The 20,636-nt window shown below is 39.3% G+C and overlaps 2 protein-coding genes across 2 annotated transcripts in view; one reads left to right on the forward strand and one right to left on the reverse strand.

Moving 5' to 3' along the window:
• The window catches only part of LOC144647380 (uncharacterized), a 308,906-nt gene that overhangs the window by 198,491 nt on the left and 89,779 nt on the right, over nt 1-20,636 (forward strand). The gene's annotated exons all lie outside the window — the stretch shown is intronic.
• LOC144647374 (switch-associated protein 70-like) lies at nt 4,356-18,352 on the reverse strand. Its single transcript, XM_078507177.1, has 6 exons — nt 18,068-18,352; nt 17,404-17,728; nt 15,568-15,902; nt 12,169-12,305; nt 11,565-11,891; nt 4,356-5,709 (listed from the first exon to the last, which is right to left on the reverse strand). Exons 1-6 carry the CDS (start codon nt 18,330-18,332, stop codon nt 5,272-5,274), a joined length of 1,827 nt encoding a protein of 608 aa, XP_078363303.1. The 5' UTR covers nt 18,333-18,352; the 3' UTR covers nt 4,356-5,271.

Raw genomic sequence — 20,636 nt, forward strand, 5'->3', positions numbered from 1 at the left:
CTCTCAAGGGACTTTTTTAATTTCTCAAGGGACTGTTTTAATTTCTCAAGGGATTACTTTCCGCTGTGGGTGATCACTTGCGATCTCGTGAAAAAAACGTGACTTGTCACATTTACAAACGTTATATAACAATTTTAAAAGTGACATGTCAGCTTTCTTATCTCAACGCACGTGTGTCTGAAAGGCGATCTATAAAAAGCGTCGCACAAACAATGGATTGCGTAACTAAAACACGAATAAATAATCACTAGCACTTACATCGTTTAAAAATTACAAACGTCAAAAATAAACCATACCAAAAAACTCGCTCTTTTCAAAGATATTATTGAAGTTAAAACAAATGCAAGAGATGGGGGCTTCTTTTAGCTTAGGAGCGGTTAAAAATTAGGCCAAATTTGGTCGCTACATGCAAGCGCAACTCTATTTCGTCGTCAGCCTAGGTCGTTAGGGACGTGACCTCGCGTTGACAGGGAATGACAGCAATGTTGCATGAATCGGCTGTACAACATGCGATCGTATCTACGCAGTTCGAGTGGAATTTCAGTCAAAGACAGCAAAATTCTTTCTTATTTCATCTTCAAATATAATTCGAAAGCATTCACTGTATATATGGCTTTTGTTTAATCCTGGGTCTTGATATCCGACCCTCAAAGAGCCTAGACAAAACGCAGCTTGAGTGTAACGATTTGTTTACGCTGCAATTATATTTTGCTGTTTCATTTGCTAATTTCGCTGCCGTAATCGACTGCCTTGAAAGGTCCTTGCAATTTTAAAGTATAGAATTGTCAGATCTCGGTGAAATTTGCACTGTTTATTTGTGTAATGTTAAGGAATATGTGTATAAATACCCGGCGCGGACAAGCCATTTTTGAGCCAGTTTTCTCCGACAGAAGTCGGAAATATCTGTATTTTTTGTGCTTTTTTGTGGAGCAATCGTTACGCTACGGCCTTGAACACATTGAACAGCGGTCTACCTATAACAATTCAGATATGGCGTCACAAAATGACAAAAACAAAGCGTCAAACGCATATTTTGCTGTTTCATTTGCTAATTTCGCTGCCGTAATCGACTGCCTCGAAAGGTCCTTGCAATTTTTAAGTATAGAATTGTCAGATCTCGGTGAAATTTGCACTGTTTATTTGTGTAATGTTAAGGAATATGTGTATAAATACCCGGCGCGGACCACAGGCTTCCCAAGCTCAAAAGTCGTCTTTTTGATGTGTTTTTAGAGCCCTTCGGGCGGCCGACTCTACATACGTGGTGTATGCAACAGCTTGTGTATATAGAGAAATGTATGGGAAAATCACGGATTCTCTAAAATCGGGTAAATAACTATTTATTTTGAAATAAAGTTTATCTACCTCAAATGTGTCGCTTACTTGTGTCTTGTGCCGAATTCGAAGCCATTCCGACGCCATTTAGACCCGGGGGGACTCCCATAGAAACGTACGGGGATGCCGTCGGAATTTTGAAAAGAACCCCTAAAAGAGACCAATCTGGGTGTGGCTCAAACCTTTCTTGACCCCTAAAAGATACCAAAAAACTAAGAATGGAGTTTATATTTGTATATTTCTTCGCGTGTAACCCTAAACGAGACCATTATGGCTAAAAATATTGGCGTTTTGGGCGTTTTTTCCCGGAACACCCTAAGCGAGACCAAAAGTCCGAAATTTACACCCCTAAGCGAGACGACGAGCATCCCCGTCACTTTCATATGCGAGTCCCCCCCCCCCCCGGGCATTTAGATAAGTTATACGAAGTCGTTGTCTCTCCCTTCTTTTTAGAAGGGGAGACAACGACTTCGAATAACTTCGCTAAATGGCGTCGGAATGGCTTCAAATTCGGCACAAGACACAAGTAAGCGACACATTTAAGGAAGGTAAACTTTATTTCAAAATAAATAGTTATTTACCCGATTTTAGAGAATCCGTGATTTTCCCATACATTTCTCTATATACACAAGCTGTCGCATACACCACGTATGTAGAGTCGGCCGCCCGAAGGGCTCTAAAAACACATCAAAAGGACGACTTTTGAGCTTGGGAAGCCTGTGCGCGGACGAGCCATTTTTGACAAAATTCAGAAAATTATATGGCTGCATTTCCTCCGCGAAGATAGGAAATTGTTAAACTAAACTACAAAGAAACTGTAATTATAAGTTCGAAGAACAATGCACAGGATAAACCTTCGACTCGTACTTCATGCAAAAACGTCGATATCTCGAAGAGACTTTGATTTAAAGAATTTTTATGTTTAGAATTTTCTATGTTTAATTTTGTTGGGTAGGAGAGAGGGATGCTTAAATTTAATAATTATTGAATTTGACCGGTGGCTTACAGTCTGCGACGCAGGCTAGCGGAGCCCCATACCTTGTAGAATTTGGTAAACCCATCGAGCCTAAATATTTTGGTTATCTCGCGAATGTCTGTAAAGCCAACCGACAATTTGTACGCACGGAAACTATTTTGATCAAAACTGCAATGATTTAACGTGAAAAACTGTTGTCATTGACACATTTTTCGCATTCTAATCATTGTTGGTGGAAAAACAAATTTTCTTCTACACTCCGCTGGTCAATGTCAAGATTGTTTTGTGGGACATGAACACGTGCGAACGGATCGACGACTGCCGCCATGTTGAATCGCCTTGAATTGTCGAAGATAAAGTGCTATGTTTACCAAGCTTACTGTGTCAGTTATCTTTATTGCCCATTCGGAGAACAACTACACGAGCTAGTCCCAGCTCTGGGGTGGGGGTTAACAGAGCTTTTACGGAATAATTACGTTGCTTTTATATAAAGATCACAAAGGTATATACATGCTCTTCACTCTCCTTGTAATAGTATTCCATGATGCTAAGTAAAATCGTAAATTAATTAAATTAGACTTTCTTACGTTGCAGCGGTTCATGTCAAAGACTGATTCATGATGTGAATTGGTATCTTCACTGCTCATATAAACTAAAAAGCCTTTTCTTTAGTCGGTCGATATCTGTGTTACAATTCGTTTTATTATTGAAATCAAGGAAACTACAATCCACGTCGCCCTGTTTGCAAAAAAGGTATCATGTTATAAAAGAACGGAAGTATGGTGTTACGGTTGTACAGAAAAGCGAAAGTATCACGTATTAGTATTAAAGTTGAAGGAAATAAAAGAAGCAAATATACATAAAACGCTGATGACACCGTTCTTTTTCACTCAAGTAGGGATGTGCATGCAATTGAAAAAGCTCTAAGTAGTGATCTTGAAGTGGTCGAGAACTGGCTAGGTGACAATAGCCTTTTCTTAAACAAGACGAAAACAGAGTGTGTGCTATTTGGAACAGCAGCTAGACTGAGCTTTGAAACCAACTTCTCTATCTATGTCTCGGGAGATCTCATTAAGCGTGTGTCAGAATATAAGTATCTCGGTGTCGTCTTAGACGATGCCCTCTCGTGGAATGCCCATGTTAAATATGTTTTGGGCAAGGCTGGCAAGAGATTGGGCATGTTGAGTCGAATTAGGTGCGATGTCACCACAAACACTGCAAATATCATCCCGGGAACACTGACAACATAGCGAGTTTACCGACTGAGAAAAATTCACATCCCGATCAGTTCACACCGCGTGCTCGATTACAATTTCCAAATCGACAATCAAAAGATAACTTTGATCGGTTCGCGGCAATAAGCAAAATTATAAACATGCATTCCCGTTACTCGGAATAATTTGTCTTTTGTCCATTTTATCATTTATTTATCGACACAGATAAATTACGGGAAAGCGAATGATTCCAACAACGGTTATTGTCGAGAAATTCGTTATAACACTTACAACATAGCGAGTTTACCGACTGAGAAAAATCACATCTCAATTCACACTGCACCGAAAAAATCCTTGCGTGACGCGTTACTCAGAATAATTGTCTTTTGTCCATTTTATCTTTTGCAGTCATTAATTTATCGGCACTGCCTACCAGTACCTTGTCTATGTGCGTCAAGGCCCGCACTTTTTAACCTGTGGTTACCACTAGTTTGTTAAGAGTTATTTTTATCTCCATACGATCATGATGTCTTTGGAGCGCTTAATTCTTAACCACCTACTAGTGTAACAACGCGTACCTCAGGTAGTCACGTCACGTTCCACTTGGCCTCGTATCGTGTTCTTACTTTGTTTGACTTTCCCAAGAAAAATACCTACACACCGTTTCTTTTACTCTTCATTCGCGTTTTTGAAATATTTCTTGCCAAAAATTTAGCTGCTTCAGTGCTAATTAAGTCAACTATTAATGGACTCCTGACTATAAGCAATTTTAGTGTATTTCGTAGTTATGTCGCAATTTTATAATTTCCTCGTGATCATGACATTTGATCAGATACATGACAGGAGTGTCTTTATTACATTTTTTTACACAATCCTCCTATAGCTTGTGCACCAACAAACGGTTTATCTTATGTTGTAAAGGTACAGATTTTGTTATTACTTCGTCATGCTCTATGAGAATAGGTAGTGAAAGCTGAAATGGTAAATGGGGGTACTTAAAGGGACATGGTCAGCGTTCACGTTTTGAAAAAAGTCCACCTTAACCCGAAATCAAAATACGCGTAGAGAACCTTCAGAAATCTGTTTCAATCTTCTCAGTGTTTCTTTTTTCTTCTAAATCTTCCCATTTAGTGAAACACTGAGAAGATTGAAGCAGTAGTGGAGGAGGTAGCAGTGCTCCTCCCATGGCCCCTTCATCTTCAACGGCACCCCACCTGCTGCTAAACGTTTTCATGAAGCAGAGACTCTTCTCGCCGATCTTCATCATGACTGAGTTGCAGACCTTCATTTATAATGTATCTATATCTAAGATAAAAGACGTCTCGATACCCCAAAGATAACAAATTAGCAGTAGTGGTGGTCTCACCATCCTTTTTGCCCAACTGTTGGATTTTGGAGGTTTGTGTGTCAGGCTATGGCCAACATAATAAAACTAATCCAATTAAAACTAATCCAAGAAGGCTATGGCAATCCAATCATTTACCTTTTAAAAATTTTCTTTAACGATTAAGATATGGCTATTCCAACTTGACCCCTGCTATTTCGAACTGTTACTTGTCTCCCTTTAGCATGGTTTACATTCAGTTTATTTAAAAACCCAAGAAAACAAGAATGAGCTGGCTCAAAAGCCCTTTGATCTATTTATATTTATGGTACATCATTACTTATCACCTGACACTTGTCGATTGGCAACCTCTGTACGTTTTTGTTCTTATATTCAGCCAGAGTGTTTATTAAATACAGCTCTACTCAGTCGGTGCCTTGCACCTCTATGTCAGTTTTCTTCTCTTTTTCTAAACGTCCATCTGTGCAATTCAGATCTGCGGGTAAAATGTCTGATTGGTTTCCTCCTACACAGCCAGCAGATTTATCTTCCTGATACACTCTTTGATCTTCTGTAGCCTTATTCTTCACAGATTGAATCCCACTTGATGTTTTAGTAGCCACCTTAGCGAAGTCATCAGAACAGAATGCTCCAATTCCTCTATGCGTCACGAATGATGGTACTTGAGGACCAATAGTTCGAGCCAATCCAACGGCAGTCTTGATCTCTCTTGCTTTCTTCTTCGCCTCCTCCGCTGCCTTTTTGGAAGCTTCTGCTGCTGCTGCAAGTTTATCTTGAGCCTCTTTCATGGCTCGTTCAGCAGCGAGTCTCTCCTTGTCTAGTTGCTCAAGTCTCTTACGTTCCTACGAAGACAATCAAAATAACATTTCAAATAAACAAGAAGTTGTTGGGAAATGGGAGATACGGCGGCTCCCTGGGATGATTCCCTGGGTTTCCTTGTGCATTAACTGCCCTGATTAATTTTTCAACCCATAGGTCCACTGTGTTGTTGATTTAGACAATGACAAGTACGAAAGTTGGGGGGGGGGGCTTAATGGAGAAGGGAGAGAAGCTTATTTAAAAGTTCAACATCAGACAGGCGGCTTATAAGAGCTTTTACGGTACTCATAAGTGCTCATACGTACAAGCTCTATAGTATTTTTATAGCTTTGTATTCACGACCCCACCAGCAATGTTGCTTGTTTTATCGTGGTTAAATAAAGGTATTCATTCATTCATTCGCGAAAGTTCAAACATCGGTGCCTCTTTGCCTTATTGCCACACACTACCCCCTTAACGCTTCAGTTTGTCTAGTTTCTTCAACGTACACTCAAACCATTTTTGTTAGCCAGGGTCTGCCAGGGCCATTGGCAAAGAATTGAAATGGTGTCTGTTGAAGGTAAAACGTGGTTATCAGGGGCGGATCCAGAATTCCTCAAAGGGGGGTGGCTGTTTACCAATATTTTTGTTTACTATATTGTTCAAGCCCCAGTTTGTATTTTATGGTAGGAGGGGGGGGGGGGGGGGGTTCGGGCTTTTAGGCAGTTTTTTGAAAGTGGAGTGCAAATCATTTTGGATCTGCGACCCATATTTAGTGAAGCCAAAGGCTCCTTCCCCCTAGGGGGGTCTGGGGGCATGCCCCCCTCAGAAAAGCTGCCAATTAAGTTGTCAATTAAGTTATTAAAACACTGTTTTTCCTTGATAATTTGGCAAAATATTCTTTCTTCAACTTACCTTGAGTTCTATTTCGGAGAAAACGTCTACTTCTTATGAAATGAACAGTGATTGAAATTTAAAGTTGACAAGCCAGGAACTTACAGGAAAGAACAGATATGCGTTTTTTTGCTCACCCACATGCGTGAAAATTTTTAGCCCTTGGCAAAGTGGCCTGGGAACAACTTTGGCGACTTTGCTTGGTTTTGAAATCGCTTTGATGCGAAAAAATGGTACGAAAACTCGCTAAAAAAGATGTAAATGGAGAAGAAAATCATTCCAGCAAGGCTAAAACAACTCTTGAAAGTTAAAAGGAATCTAATTTTTTAAAATTATACACACATGTTTTGTTACATTAAGCCAGAAGTTCATAAAACAGGCCTTTTGAAAATCTCCTATTTTGGAAAAATGGCCTTTCTTAACTTTGAACGGCCGCCTGACTATGAAAGGTGGATGGACATTGTCCTTATTTTCTATTTTAATATGTTTATTTTTATTTTTCTGGTGGATCAAGGGGGATGGCTAGCCACCCAATCCACCCCCCTGGATCCGCCCCTGGTTATCGAACAATGTGCCCTGGCTGACGTAAGATTTTTTTGCTTGGCACGGTTTCACGGCGTTGCTACTTACAGTTTGTTTAATCCATCGGTTAAATTAAAAAAAGACTTCTGAAATAAACCTATCAGATTTCAAAAAAGTGTTCAAGGCTTGGGGAAACCTGAAGACCCAACTCAAACGAGCTGATAAAGAAACGACAACAGTCATTATGGACACGGCACAAAAGATAGAAGAAGGCTTAAAACAATTATCTGATGATAAATTTTACAAGCCTCTGGCATCTCTTATTGTGCTTGAAACCGCCAAAAAAGTAAACGACATAGTTAACAAACTATTTCGTTCAGGCAACATCGATAAAATGACACACAAATGGTTGACAATCGGTCTTAAACAAGAACGCATACCAGAATTTTACACGGTGACTAAAATACACAAGAAAATTCCAGTCGGCAGACCAATTGTCTCTGGTAGTAGCGGCCCTACAGAGCGCATTTCAAGTTTTGTTGACTCACTTTTACAACCCATCGCCGTTAAACACTACCCATTTTATCAATTTCATTGAAAACACGCACATTGGAGACGATGTGATTCTAGCCACACTCGACGTAAGTTCTCTTTATACCAACATTCCTCAATCAGAAGGAATTGAAGTTATTTGTCGTTACTATGAAAAGCACTATGAGCACAACCACCCGATTCCCATAAACGACTTGCGGGAACTCATACAAGTACGTTATCTTTTTTTTCAATACTACTATTTCTATGTTTTCTTTGTATCCGTGTACAATTAAGTTTAACGATAAATGTATGCACTGTATGTAAAACAAATTGTAACGCATGTAAATACCTTTATAATTGCTTTTTTTTTTCTTTATTCCTGTTAGTTTTTATTGTTTCCTTGTACTGTAAGCCCTTACACCAATAAAGCTTTTTATTGCAAAAAGAAAAAAACTCATGCGGCTCATACTCGAAAAAAATTCTTTCCATTCAACGAAAGACATTTCATACCAACTCACGGCGTTGCTATGGGAACTAAGATGGCGGTCGCTTTTTCTGTCATTTTTATGGCAGACCTTGAAAAGCGACTCCTTCAGGCTAGCCCTTTTCAACCTTTTGTCTGGAAAAGATTTATCGATGACATTTTCTTTGTGGAAGATTCCCATGAAGTTACCGATTTCGTTAACTTCGCAAACTCCTTCCACTCTACAATCAAATTCACTTGCAAAATGTCATCCGAGCGCGCGGTTTTCCTTCGAGGTTTTCAAAGGACCTCGACTCACAACTCTCACAATCCTTGATTTTAAAGCACATTTCAAGCCCACTGAAACGTTTCAATATACGGACTTCTCATCTTGCCACCCTTTAACACTAAAAAGGGTTTTATCAAAGGAGAAGCACTGCGTCTTCTAAGAACAAACTCAGTCAAAGAAAACTTTGAAACAACCAAACGAGACTTCGAACAAAGACTCTGCGAAAGAGGCTACCCATAACACTCGTTCATAAAATCTTAACTGAAATACAGTTCACCGACAGGAAAGAGGCGCTTCGAAACAAAACAAACTAAAGAGATACTACCGTTTGTTACGACTTACAACCTGGCCGCACCGAATCTTAAAAAAGATTTTTATGAAACACTGGCACATTATTCAACAACAGCCTAAACTCAAACAAATCTTTAACCAGCAACCGATTGTATCTTATAAGAAGGAAAAATCTGTCAAGGACATTCTTGTCCGCGCTAAACTTCCTTCAAAAAACAATAATCACAAAATCAATAAAACGTTAAGTTACAACTTGAAGAAAATTTGCAAACTTAAACCAGCCCTAATTTGACGGTCGCGCAATTTTTTTGCCGACTTCGCAATAATTGGGCTTAATATACTCCTGATCACATAAAAACTCGATCCGTTCAGTTGATCATTCTTTGACTGGACTAGCGCAGTTATACTCCGGACACATAAAGGTGGACAACTTCGTCTTGTATGTTACACCTCTATCTCTAACACTGTGCTGTTTTTGAGAACTGAGAAGGAGCATTCGCCTCAACCTACACTTTTTAATGTCTAGAAAGAGTACATACTGGGTAGACCTCACATTTGTCTTAAGGTGGATTTCCACTGTCGCGTTTTTGCTGACGCACGTTAACGTACGTAAAAATTGTAAACGTACGTAAAAGGCGCGCGATTACGTGCGTCGAATTTACGTTGTCCAATTTCCAATGCCACGTTTTTTTCTTGGTGTTTACGTACCTTACACGCACGTAGCAAGCGCGAGTGTTTTCAAAAAAGTTGAACTGAGTTCAACTTTTTCCGCGGCTGACTGCGGTTATGCAGCGATTTACCCAATCATACTTTTGGATTTTGTCACATGACACCACTTGCCATGTAGAAAACCATCTTGTTTTAAATCGCCGTCGATTTACATGGGAAAACAGTCAGATGTAGAAGCACTTCTCATCGAGAATCTCCGAACATTTCAAGCAACTGTCTGCAGTTAGATATAGCTCTTTGGCATTACAAAGCTTTGCTTTCATGTCCAAATTGAGCACTCTACTAGGATGAGTAATTGCCGCTAGCATTGCGCATGCTCACTAGTTTTGCTAGTTTGAGCACTCTGGCATGGCTTAGATGATACCACAAGTGTGGGATCATTTGGGGTAGCTATACAGCTTAACCTCCATCCTAGCATCAGCACTGCACTGATGAGGCCCAGAAGGCCGAAACAGCAATGGATCAGTACACCAAAAAGTTAATTTCGAGCCCTGGACTCGTAAGAGAAGACGAAAATACCGCAAGAGATATTGGGTGAGACTGTAAAGGTGGATTTCCACTGTCGTGTAAATTTTAACGTACGTAAAAAGTGCGTAAAAAAAGATGCGTAGCCAAATTTCCACTGTCGCATAAAAAGTAATATAGTTGTAAAGGCCTTTCACTTTTTACGTGCGTTAAATCAAGTTGGTGAATAGAGTGTGTTCTTGGCGGTCATATTGGGAAAGTGAAACAATAAATTGGCTTTCCTTTGGGAAAAAATAATTAACATTTTCATGCAAATATTTGTTATTGTTTTTTCCAACATGGCTGCCTTGAAAACACTTTATACCCCATGCTAGTAAAAGAGATATATGACCACGAGTCAGTTTATAATACTTCCGAAAGACACCATAAATTAAGGTCGCGCGGGACCCTTGCTCATTAATAAATTCATTAGCCAAATTTCTTGACGGAGTGCTATCTTGTAAAGCTTTAATTCACTACATTTTGAACATCGATTCCTTTAAAATTTAACAAGGATATTCGGGGATGATGGAAGTACATCATGATTGTCCTTTTACTGAGAGATGACCGTTATCTGTGATGTTACAAGCCCTTAAAAGTTTAACTGCAGATAATGCGATTTTGTGTCCAAGTTTTCAGCTAGAACAGCGCACCAAATTAAATGATTATATAGCCTAATGTTAAATCATAGCCTCTTTTGTGCTATGGCTAGAACGAAATTTTTGATTTCAAAAACTGCTACAAGTTAATGGCTTCTAAGAGAGCAAAAATGTGAAATCTAAACTTTGAAACGTGCTATCTTCATTTTGAGAAGGAAATTTAAAAATTCGCTCTAGTCATAGCACTATAGAGTACACCAAGTTTATGTTCCTCGCGAATCAACTCTTGAAATTCTATATCGGCGGAGAAAACTTGGACACAAAATTGCAGGTTTTGAGGCTTCCGAAGACCTTCCGAGTCAATGTTTACAACAACGTGTGATATATTCAAAGCTGTGAATCTAATTATGATAATTCCCTATGTTCCAGCGCACGTGGCACAAAGCTGAGAACAATTACTAGTAATTACTTGTACAAAAGAATTTAAAAACAAACATTCATGAATATTTCGTTTGTTGTCGGCTTCAGTCGTCCGGCAGTTCGTGCATCTCTTTAAATAAATACATACTAATGATTGCAAGGGTCCTGCGCGACCTTAAAAACAGATTTGAGGCGACCGGTTCACAGCCTACATGACCTGACGTCAGGTGTTTTCTTTTACTATTGCGTTCGTGTAATTTGGGTCTGTAGTCAGTTCTATAGATTAATGCTGGAAATGTTCGAACTTCCTCAATGAGAAGTGCTTCTGCATTTGAATGTTTTCCCATGGAAATCGACGGCGATTTAAAACAAAATGGCTTCCACATGGTAAGTAGTGTCATGTGACAAAATCCAAAAGTATGATTGGTTAAATCGCTGCGTAACCGCAGACAGCCGCGAAAAAAGTTGAACTCAGTTCAACATTTTTGAAAACCCTCACAATCCGTACATGCGTATACGTTCGTGTAACATGCGTAAATACCAAAAAAACGTGGCATTGGAAATTGGACAACGTAAAGTCAACGCACGTAACCGCGCGCGTAAAATTTCATTTTTACTGGCAAAAATACCCAGTTTACACATAATCATACTTACTTCCTCAAGCAGCTTCTCCTGTTCTTTATGTCGTTCCTCCAAATTCTCTCTTATCCTCATTTCATCCTCGAGTAGCTGCTCCTTTTCTAATCGCAATCTTTCCATCTCCTCTATCCTCTTCTTTTCCGCTTGCAGCAATTGTTCCTGTAATGCACGTGCTTTTTCTTCTTCCTCCTTTGCTCGTCGTTCATCCTCAAGAAGTTTCTGCAGTTCTTTCTGCAGTCTCTCCAGCTCTTCTCTTTTCTTGATCTCCTCTTGTAGAAGGACTGATTCTTCTGCTGCCTGTGCTTCTGCCTGCCGATAAAGCTGCTGCAGCCTTGCAAGCTCCTAACAAGCAAAGTCCAGGTGTTAAACTCCTGTGTCATTAAATATTACAAGAATGAACTTTAAATGTTTCACAATGTTATTAATGTCTAGTTTCCCGGCTTTAAAAGGTCGCGAATCCCGACGGAATTTGTCAGTGCTGACAATCCCCATTTTTACTGGAATTCCACTGGGAAAAAATTCCATTGGGGATTCACTTTAATTGGACAAATATTGACAAAGTTATGACATGTGTCAATTGGAACTCCCAGGGTTCAAAGGGATAATGAAATATATCTACCTCTTTTTGTGCTAGCAGAAGATCTTCCTGTTCTTTCTTTATCCTATCATCTTCTAGTCTCTTTTGCCTTCTTTCATTTCTGTCTATTTGACGTTGAATTCGATCTTTTCTTTGTGGTGTTGGACCATCTGAAGTGTCTATGGACAAAATTTATGTTTAATGATGACTTGGTATTAATTGCACACAAAATGTTAGCCTCTTAGCCTTTTGTAACTTAAAAGTTAAAAAGGTAACCCGAGAACATCCGAATCATGAAGATTTCCAATTTTGTCACAACGTGCCTCTAACTACTTGCCCAATTTTTTGGGCCAACTAAGAAAGCCAAAGCTGATCCCAACTACCTCAGGATCAACCAATTAATCCCTCCCACAGGAAGTACCGTTACGGCTGTAACAATGAGTCACAATAAAATACTGAAGAGATATTAATTCCATCTGTCAAAGAGACTGGCAGGTAAGGCTTCCAGGTTGTCTGAGATGGATGTTGTTGGGACATCGACTGCTCTTACAATGGCACCCCTGTAGTTTGAAATGTTTGTCTCATTTGGGGGTCTCTTTCAAACACAGAACTTAATTTTAGAAAAAACGAATCACTGTAGTACACTGTAAATCACAAACCAGGCTTTGTTAGATAACAATTCAGAGATGTACAGGGATATGGCCTTGGCCCATCCGAGGTCTACAGCGATATGGCCTTGGCACGACAGAGCTATATATAATTATACAGCGATATGGCCTCAGCACATCAGAGGTCTACAGCGATATGGCCTCAGCACACCAAGGTGTGCAGTGATATGACCAGTTGTGGAGTCACGCAATGTTTAAATTAAGCTAATTATAATCAGTTACTAATGGAAACTTAACGAATTCATGCAAATTCATAGCATGTTTAGTGTGAAATGTTCGATTTTTAAGCAAAATGTATTTTTCTTGTTGTCACTGGAAGGATTTCAGAGATCTAAATGAAAATTAACGACAGAAATAGGTTCAGACTTGTAAGGTTTATGTCATTCAGGGAAATTCCCACTCCACTAAAAACAGGTCAAGCATTCTTCTCAAATTTTATTTAATACTTTGCTTCAATATTCCAATCTTGAAATGAGTAATTTAGTGTTTTTAACAGGAATTCAACATAACACCAGATGCTGCTGATTTAATAGATTGTCTGCCTTCATGCAACAGGATCGTAGGAATTTTGTGGGAGGCGCGGTGGCCTAATGGTTAGCGCGCTCGCCTCCGAGTCGAACGGCCCGGGTTCGAGGCCTGGCCGGGGAGCTGCGTTGTGTTCTTGGGCAAGACACTTTACTCTCACAGTGCCTCTCTCCACCCAGGTGTATAAATGGGTACCAGCGAATTTACTGCTGGGGGTAACCCTGCGATGGACTAGCATCCCATCCAGGGGGGAAGAGCAATACTCCTAGTCGCTTAATACTACGGAAACCGGGATAACCTCCAGCCTGTATGGGCCACTAGGCTCGAAGCAGACTTTACCTTTACCTTCATGCAACAGGATCGTAGGAATTTGGCCAACATTTTCATATAAGAAAATAATTAGTTATGGCTGGAACTAGTCAACAGTAAAAGGTCACACAAGGTGTTTTCTTATCATTTTGTTTGCCAGTCGCTACATTTTGACAACCCACCTATAATACAAAAAGGGTGGCAAAACAGTTTGGTATGTTAAAGAGGCTCAAAAGTAATACTAGCAGAAGAGAAACTGGGAAACATTGTCATTGGATAAGTTTTCAATTTTTTTGCAAATGGGGCATATTCTTAGGTGCCTGGCAATATTTGGGGTTCTTTATCTAAAGTGGCATCAGTCAAAACACACTGCTATCCTTCACACTAATTTATAGTTTTTCGTTATCCAGAATTAGGATGGTCACGTGATAAGCGTGGTGGTTTTAAGCTCTAAGAGCTTCTTGTTTGACTTGATAATGACGTTAAGCGAATGTCGAAACGTCGTCGCCTTTTTTAAAGCTTTTCAACCAAAATGGTTTTAACATTTTCTATTTTATCGCAATGTTTTATAAATTGATCAACAAATCTCTTCTTCTTCTTCTAATAATAATGCACTTATCATTGGCTTTCCTAGGGGTCAGTCCCGGGGACACCCCCCCCCCGGGGGATTTGTTTTCAGGCCCAACCAAAAACCTACTAAATCCCAGGGGTATGGGGCATATTTCACACACCAATTACCCCTACCCCGGGGTCTAAGAAGAAGAAAAAATACCTTTATTTACAATAAAAACAAACAATTGTTGTTTTTTTTTTTGCTCTCTTGGCACTCAGTTTAGCGGATTGTGAAGCGACTATAGTGTTCGATGTTTGTTTATCTATTTCTGTTCCATCCTGTTCTGAATAGAGCATCATCATCACCATTTCACTAATTCCAAGTTTTCTCATCGCTAAAGATCTATTAACGTCCCAAGCTTTGAGCAATGGCATCTTTGTACAGAAAGCATGGAGGACCTCTACAATATGTCAGGTACAAGAATAACAAATGGCGGAAAGGTCGCTCATCTCGAAACTCATTTGGGATTTTGAAAGTGATGTACCACTAACCAATGTCAAACAAATCCTGGGGGTGCATCCCGGGGGTCTGGTGCATTCATTTCAAAAACAAAACAACCTCCCTACCCTGCGGGACAATATTTGTTTCAAAACTGCGCCATTCCCTTCGTGTTCCTGGGGGTTGCCCTGGGGTATCCCCAGGGTTGACCCCCGAGAAAGCCAATGATAAGTGCATAATAATAATAATAATAATGATAATAATAATAATAACAGTATTATAATAACAACATACCACCAACTGACATCTTCACCTGTAACATTGGGAGAACTCGGCCGTAACAGGTATTATGCCGGTTACAGCCCTTAATGATAGCCCCGGTATTCACCATGCATATACCTGCCAACTTTTTCTGGGTCAAAGGCGTGAGATTTTTATTCTGAGATTGATAAGATTTCCGGAGATGACACGACCATTCACGAAGATTCCCGATGATTCCCGAAGTATTCCAAAGACGTTATGAACATATCCCGAACACAGTCCCCAGACGTGTTTTGCTAAACACGACCACATTCTCAATGCTTTTCTTGTCAAAACTCTGAGATTCCGGGAAAGGTATCATCATTTACTCAATTTACATACTAGAGTTATCGTTTCTCACATTGGTTTGAGTTCACATATTTTTGGAAAGTGTGCCATTTATGGGTAGTAACTCACATTTTTCGACTAGGCGTGGGAAATTAGTTCGTAAGCGTGAGTTAGCGTGAGATCGAAGTTTTCAACTCGCAGGCGTGAGACTCACGCCTAAGGCATGAGAGTTGGCAGGTATACATGTATGCAGATATAGTCAACCTTTCTAATAATGATATGGATTATGTTATTATTTACCTATAGCTGCTTGAATACAAGCAATCCATTCCTGCCTCGATTTCTGATCTTTGGCTTCCATTTCATAGTGTGTTCCACTTTCTCCGCATTTAACCTGAAACCGGTACTTTCCCTTTGCCACAACACTTTCCACAGAGCTTGACTTATTTATTACAATTAATCCTTTTTGTTCTGAGCATGTCCGATTGGTGAAGTAGATTAGGCTCCTTGGTTTGAGCAAAAACCATCGCTCTTTCATGGACTTCATTTTGTGGCCTTTCTTTACTAAGTAGCCCTGTTTGACAACTTCATTTACAATATGATCCACTATCTCCTCAAGGGCTTCATCTACCACACTGCAGAAAACAAAAATCAAAATAATCCTCATACCAAAAAAGAAAATAGAAAGTAGATTTATGGCAAAATTTTAAACTTTATTTAGACAATATGGTCAATCTGATTCAGGTTCTCACATACATTGTTGTCTATTTAACAAATATTAGATGGCAAGCTCAAGGTTTTCTACTGACTGAAAGTTGGCGAGGGGCAAAGCCCCGAGCCAACTATCAAAAGCCGGTAGAAACCGAGAGCGAGCCGTCTAATTGTTTTAACATAATCCAGCTGCCAATCTATTAAACACAAAATATAGCTAGAGTTCATTTTTTGAATGTTTTGTTGGTAAAATTCCACAAAAAACTGAGCGCGTGCACCAAGAGCCATCTAACGATCGATAGAAGGCAACTGTGTAGCCAATCACATTGCGCGATTTGCAATAGACGGCAGCTAGGTTATGCTAATCACAGATAGAACAAGTTTGCGAGCCCATTACTCTTGAAAGGGTTTTGACTGCAACTGCTTTCAAGTGTCTTATAAAACAATAAGACTATATATACTCGCGCCCTCATTTTAAAGCTCCAGTTTCATTAATCGGACCTTTTCAGTAATTTCCACAAGTGGTGCAGCCACGAGTGGAAATAAGAAAAAGTCTGATCTGTTCACAAGTGCAATAATTAATCCCTAATTGTTCCGAGAAAAAATATGGATTTTCTATTAATGATAATGCTGCCGTGAATACAAGCTTCTGAATCGAGCAAATTTCTGTGTTTACACCAGTTAAAATGTATCAGGTCCTTATTTTGGTGTTCATCTTGACTTTGAAAGTCGATGAAGGTGAAAGATTTATTAAAAAGTCACTACTTAAAATCTTACCTCATGGCCTTTTTAGTTCCTCCATTTCTGTTCCAGGTTAAAATTGTCGATTAGGTTTATTGACGTTCAGCATTATATTTTTAGATCGATTTTTGACATTTTTTTTGAAACAAAGCTGGGAGTGAAGCAGACTGGAAACAAGTTGTGACAGTATGGTGCAGCCACATTTTTTGGGCACAAAACTCTGAGTGATACAATTTGGGGTAAATAATTTATTGTTCTGCTGTCAGGGTGCTGATTGTGCAACTTGCTGGAAATGAAACCTGCAAAAACCCCTATAAATCTCTGATATTGCAAATTATTATTCAACACATGTGCGCGCTGCCCATATATGGTCAAAATGTTAGCGTTATCTGTCATCCACACAACAGATATCCTGCGATATACATAGGTTGCTAAGATGCGTCTGAAATATTGTAGAGAGCTGCATAAATACAGTTTTTCTATCTACAAAATGTGTTTTGTTGGCAATTTGTCGAACAATAAAACAATTATCCTGCTCAATCTTGCAGAATATCGTCTGATTTTAGCCAACTCAGCCTACGGCCTCGTCGGCTAAGTATCAGGCGATATTCTGCGTGATTTCGCAGGATGGGTTGTTAATTATACCAAGAACAATAAAATTATAACAAATTTGAAGAGTCTTACCATTTCTCATTTCCTGGAATATACTTTTTTTCTAAGCACTCCAGGTACTGCCAGAATGTTAGCAAGTTATCTTCTTTACAAAATTCTTGCAGAGGTTTTGGATCCCAACCTTTTCCCATTGCATGTACAAACTTCTCCAAAATAATGGCAATTTCCTCTTTCTCGACTTTAGCCATTTCTTCAATATCCAAAATATTAAAAACAAGAAACTGCTTGAATGCAGCATCTTCACTTAATTCGTGATCAGTAGATTTGAGAAACTTCTGCTGCACGATTGTCCAACACAGCTGGTGGATTTTGGAGTAATCTATTGTTTCTGCTTGGGCTGTCAACAGGAGATTAAAAAAATAATAATTAACAGTGTAGATTATTATAACTTGTTTTGCATGCCGACAGGGAGAACAATCAACAGTACTGTAAAAAGTGTAAACGAAAATTGAATAGGTAACTTGGTTATCTAGTCCTACATAAACTCAAGGCAAAAGTTTAAAAAAGAAATCATGTTTGGTGTAATATATTTACTCGAGTTGACAATATAAGCTTACAAATACAAAGTGTTTTCTTGTGTCCATGAAGGTATTCCAATACAAAGATCAGGCTCAAAATGCAAATCGCTAGCCCTAACAGTAGCTATAGTATTGTCAAAAGTTAATATTTAGCTTACCTTTTGAAAGAAGGTCGTCTTGAAGGTATTGTATAAAATCTTGGAAGGCAATGGTAGTTGAAAGAGACTTGAAGTCGGTTAGATGTTGTGTATCGAACGTCACACCAATGTCACGACATATGCTTGCACAAAGAACTTGCAGTTGCGATTTGGCAACTTTTCCTGAACTCGTTTCGTCTAGCGATTGAAATGAATGCCTGATGCTATTGAGAACATCGCTTTCCAGTCTCACTGGGGATTGCTTTCCTTCGTCCCCTTCATCCATATCTGCGGTATCGTATCTAATCCGGTACGTGCGGAAGCTGTGACGTCATACCTTACGCATAATTTAACTTTTTGTTTGGGTGGGGGTGGGGTTTGGGTGGAGGTTAGACTGTTCACAGTCCCCTATTTTTCCGTGAAGTCGTAGAAATGGATCGTTCCATCTTCCAGACTCGTTCCCAGTCGCTCCCTTGGCGGTTTTGACTAGAACGCATTTCGGCTGTTCGAGCAAAATTCGGTACTTCCTGGTCCGCCATCTTGAAAACATTTTCTCCCAGTCCCTACTTGTTTAAACCTAAGCACAACTTTCAGAAATGTATATCTGTTTTCTAAATTAGGTATTTTTCCCAGCTACTATAATCACATTTATCATAAATTCCTTAAACTTCGGAACAGTATAAGTTAGTTAAAATTGGAGAAAATCAAAGATCTCTTCGAGATATCGACTTTTTTTGCATGAAGTTAGTATGAGTAGAAGGTTTATCCTGGGCATTGTTGTTCGAACATATCATGGAAGAATTCAAACGTCTTTCAGTTCAAGCATTTTTTTTATTTTCGCGGAGGAAATGCTGTATTTGTCAGTCACGACAACCCTAGCCTGAATTTCAGACATCCCTCCTTGGTCGCCTACTCCCAGAAGAGACGTCTGAACACATTTGGCTCTAATGCCGTCCGGTGACGTCACTACCCGAAAACCGGGTAGTGATTTTGATTGGTTGATTTAAAAATTATTTGCATAATTATGTAAAATTATGACTGAATTTTACCGCGCGAGAATAGTAATTTGAAAACGTTTGGAAAGAGTTCGAAAGATTTCACCTTCCCAGAAATGAATTTACTAGTCATTTACCTTGAGTTTATTACTTTATTAGTTTATCTACGGATGAAGAATAGTAATGGAAACCGGTAGGTTTTAAGCTGGCGGCATTCGTCGCTTCGACATGCAGTGTTTTGCCAAATTTATACGTACATGTATTCTTGTTTTGTCAACAAAGCCACTCGACGCTTATGTCCTGCAGCCTCGATGAGGCAGTGATTTCTGAACTCAGTGCCCACGGTCAAGTAGGATATTTTTGTATTGAATTCCGTTTCTTGATGCCTCTGTAACCGTCTAAATTGATTCATTTAAGTACTCACGAGTGTGTTGTATTTGTCCGCTGCGTCACATATTTTGATCGCTAGATAACTGAGATAAAGCAAATCAGTTCAGATTAAATCGGTTCCGTAAAAGAATATAGCCTGCAGTCGATTAAAATCTCATTCATTTGTCGCAAGTCTTCAATAGTTTACTATTAAAACAATTTGTTGCCCTGTAATCCTTTATTGAAGCGATTTTTCTTTCACAATTTCATGGCCTCGACAGAAACTTTTCCGCATGAATTAAAACCAAAGTGTAGTGACGTCACCGGACGGCATTAGAGCCAAATGTGTTCAGACGTCTCTTCTGGGAGTAGGCGACCAAGGAGGGATGTCTGAAATTCAGGCTACGACAACCCCACATTGAGAAGTAAATTTTCGTTTGGATATTACCAAAAGCCGCTTCTCCTCGCGTTATTCTTTACCTTACGGCTACACATGCCATTTCTAACGACTACATTTCCAGTAAAACAGTTGCTGTTTATTTTCTAATGGCGATGCATTAACTTCTGAACAGAAGCAAAAACTTTTAGCGTTTACTGCTTCCACTGGAAGTAATTTCACAACAGGCTACAAAAACACTTGTAAATATCACTTCACACCTGCACTGAATGATGCTGCAATTCTAAATTGTGCAACTCAGCAGAAATAATCAATTGTCACGAAATGAGTTCCCTTTGGTTAACTATTTAGCAACGCTTTAGTGTGTGAAAGACTTGTACCAGTACAAATTTGCGTTGTTAATCGTTTTAAATTAATATTAGCGCCTAAAGACTTGTACCAGTACAAATTGCGTTCTTAATCGTTTTAAACTTCGTTGCCTTCGAGCGCTGAACACCTCACATTCTTAATTGGTTATGTCACGTAAGATTTGGGCTACTCACGTTGTTAATTGAAGGAGCTAGAGCAAAAACAACACATCGAATTTCGGCTAAATTTAAAATTGTCTCAAACAGCTCCAGATTTCGCACGCAAGTTTGTTTACGCGTGATTAACACTGTCCTGTGTTTTATTTCCCTGGTCTTTCTTTCGTTTTTGAAAAATTACGCATGCAAAAAGACAAGGTTTTTGCTGGCGCGGCGTCTTTTTGACTTTCCTTTCACAAACGATAAACAAAGAAATCCTTTTGTTCCTCAAAACAATGAAGTCAGCTAAATTTTTAGGGTTACAG

The sequence above is a fragment of the Oculina patagonica genome, chromosome 3, assembly GCF_052425735.1.
Source record: "Oculina patagonica isolate OP01 chromosome 3, crgOcupat, whole genome shotgun sequence".
NCBI lineage: Eukaryota > Metazoa > Cnidaria > Anthozoa > Scleractinia > Oculinidae > Oculina > Oculina patagonica.

Excerpts from the sequence above, each read along its gene's own strand:
- LOC144647374 (XM_078507177.1), bottom strand. The coding sequence starts at position 18,332 with ATGGATGAAGGGGACGAAGGAAAGCAATCCCCAGTGAGACTGGAAAGC. Across the intron at positions 15,903-17,403 it reads ATTCCAGGAAATGAGAAATG|TGTGGTAGATGAAGCCCTTG; the intron begins GTAAGACTCTTC and ends TGTTTTCTGCAG. Across the intron at positions 5,710-11,564 it reads AGGAGAAGCTGCTTGAGGAA|GAACGTAAGAGACTTGAGCA; the intron begins GTAAGTATGATT and ends TTGTCTTCGTAG.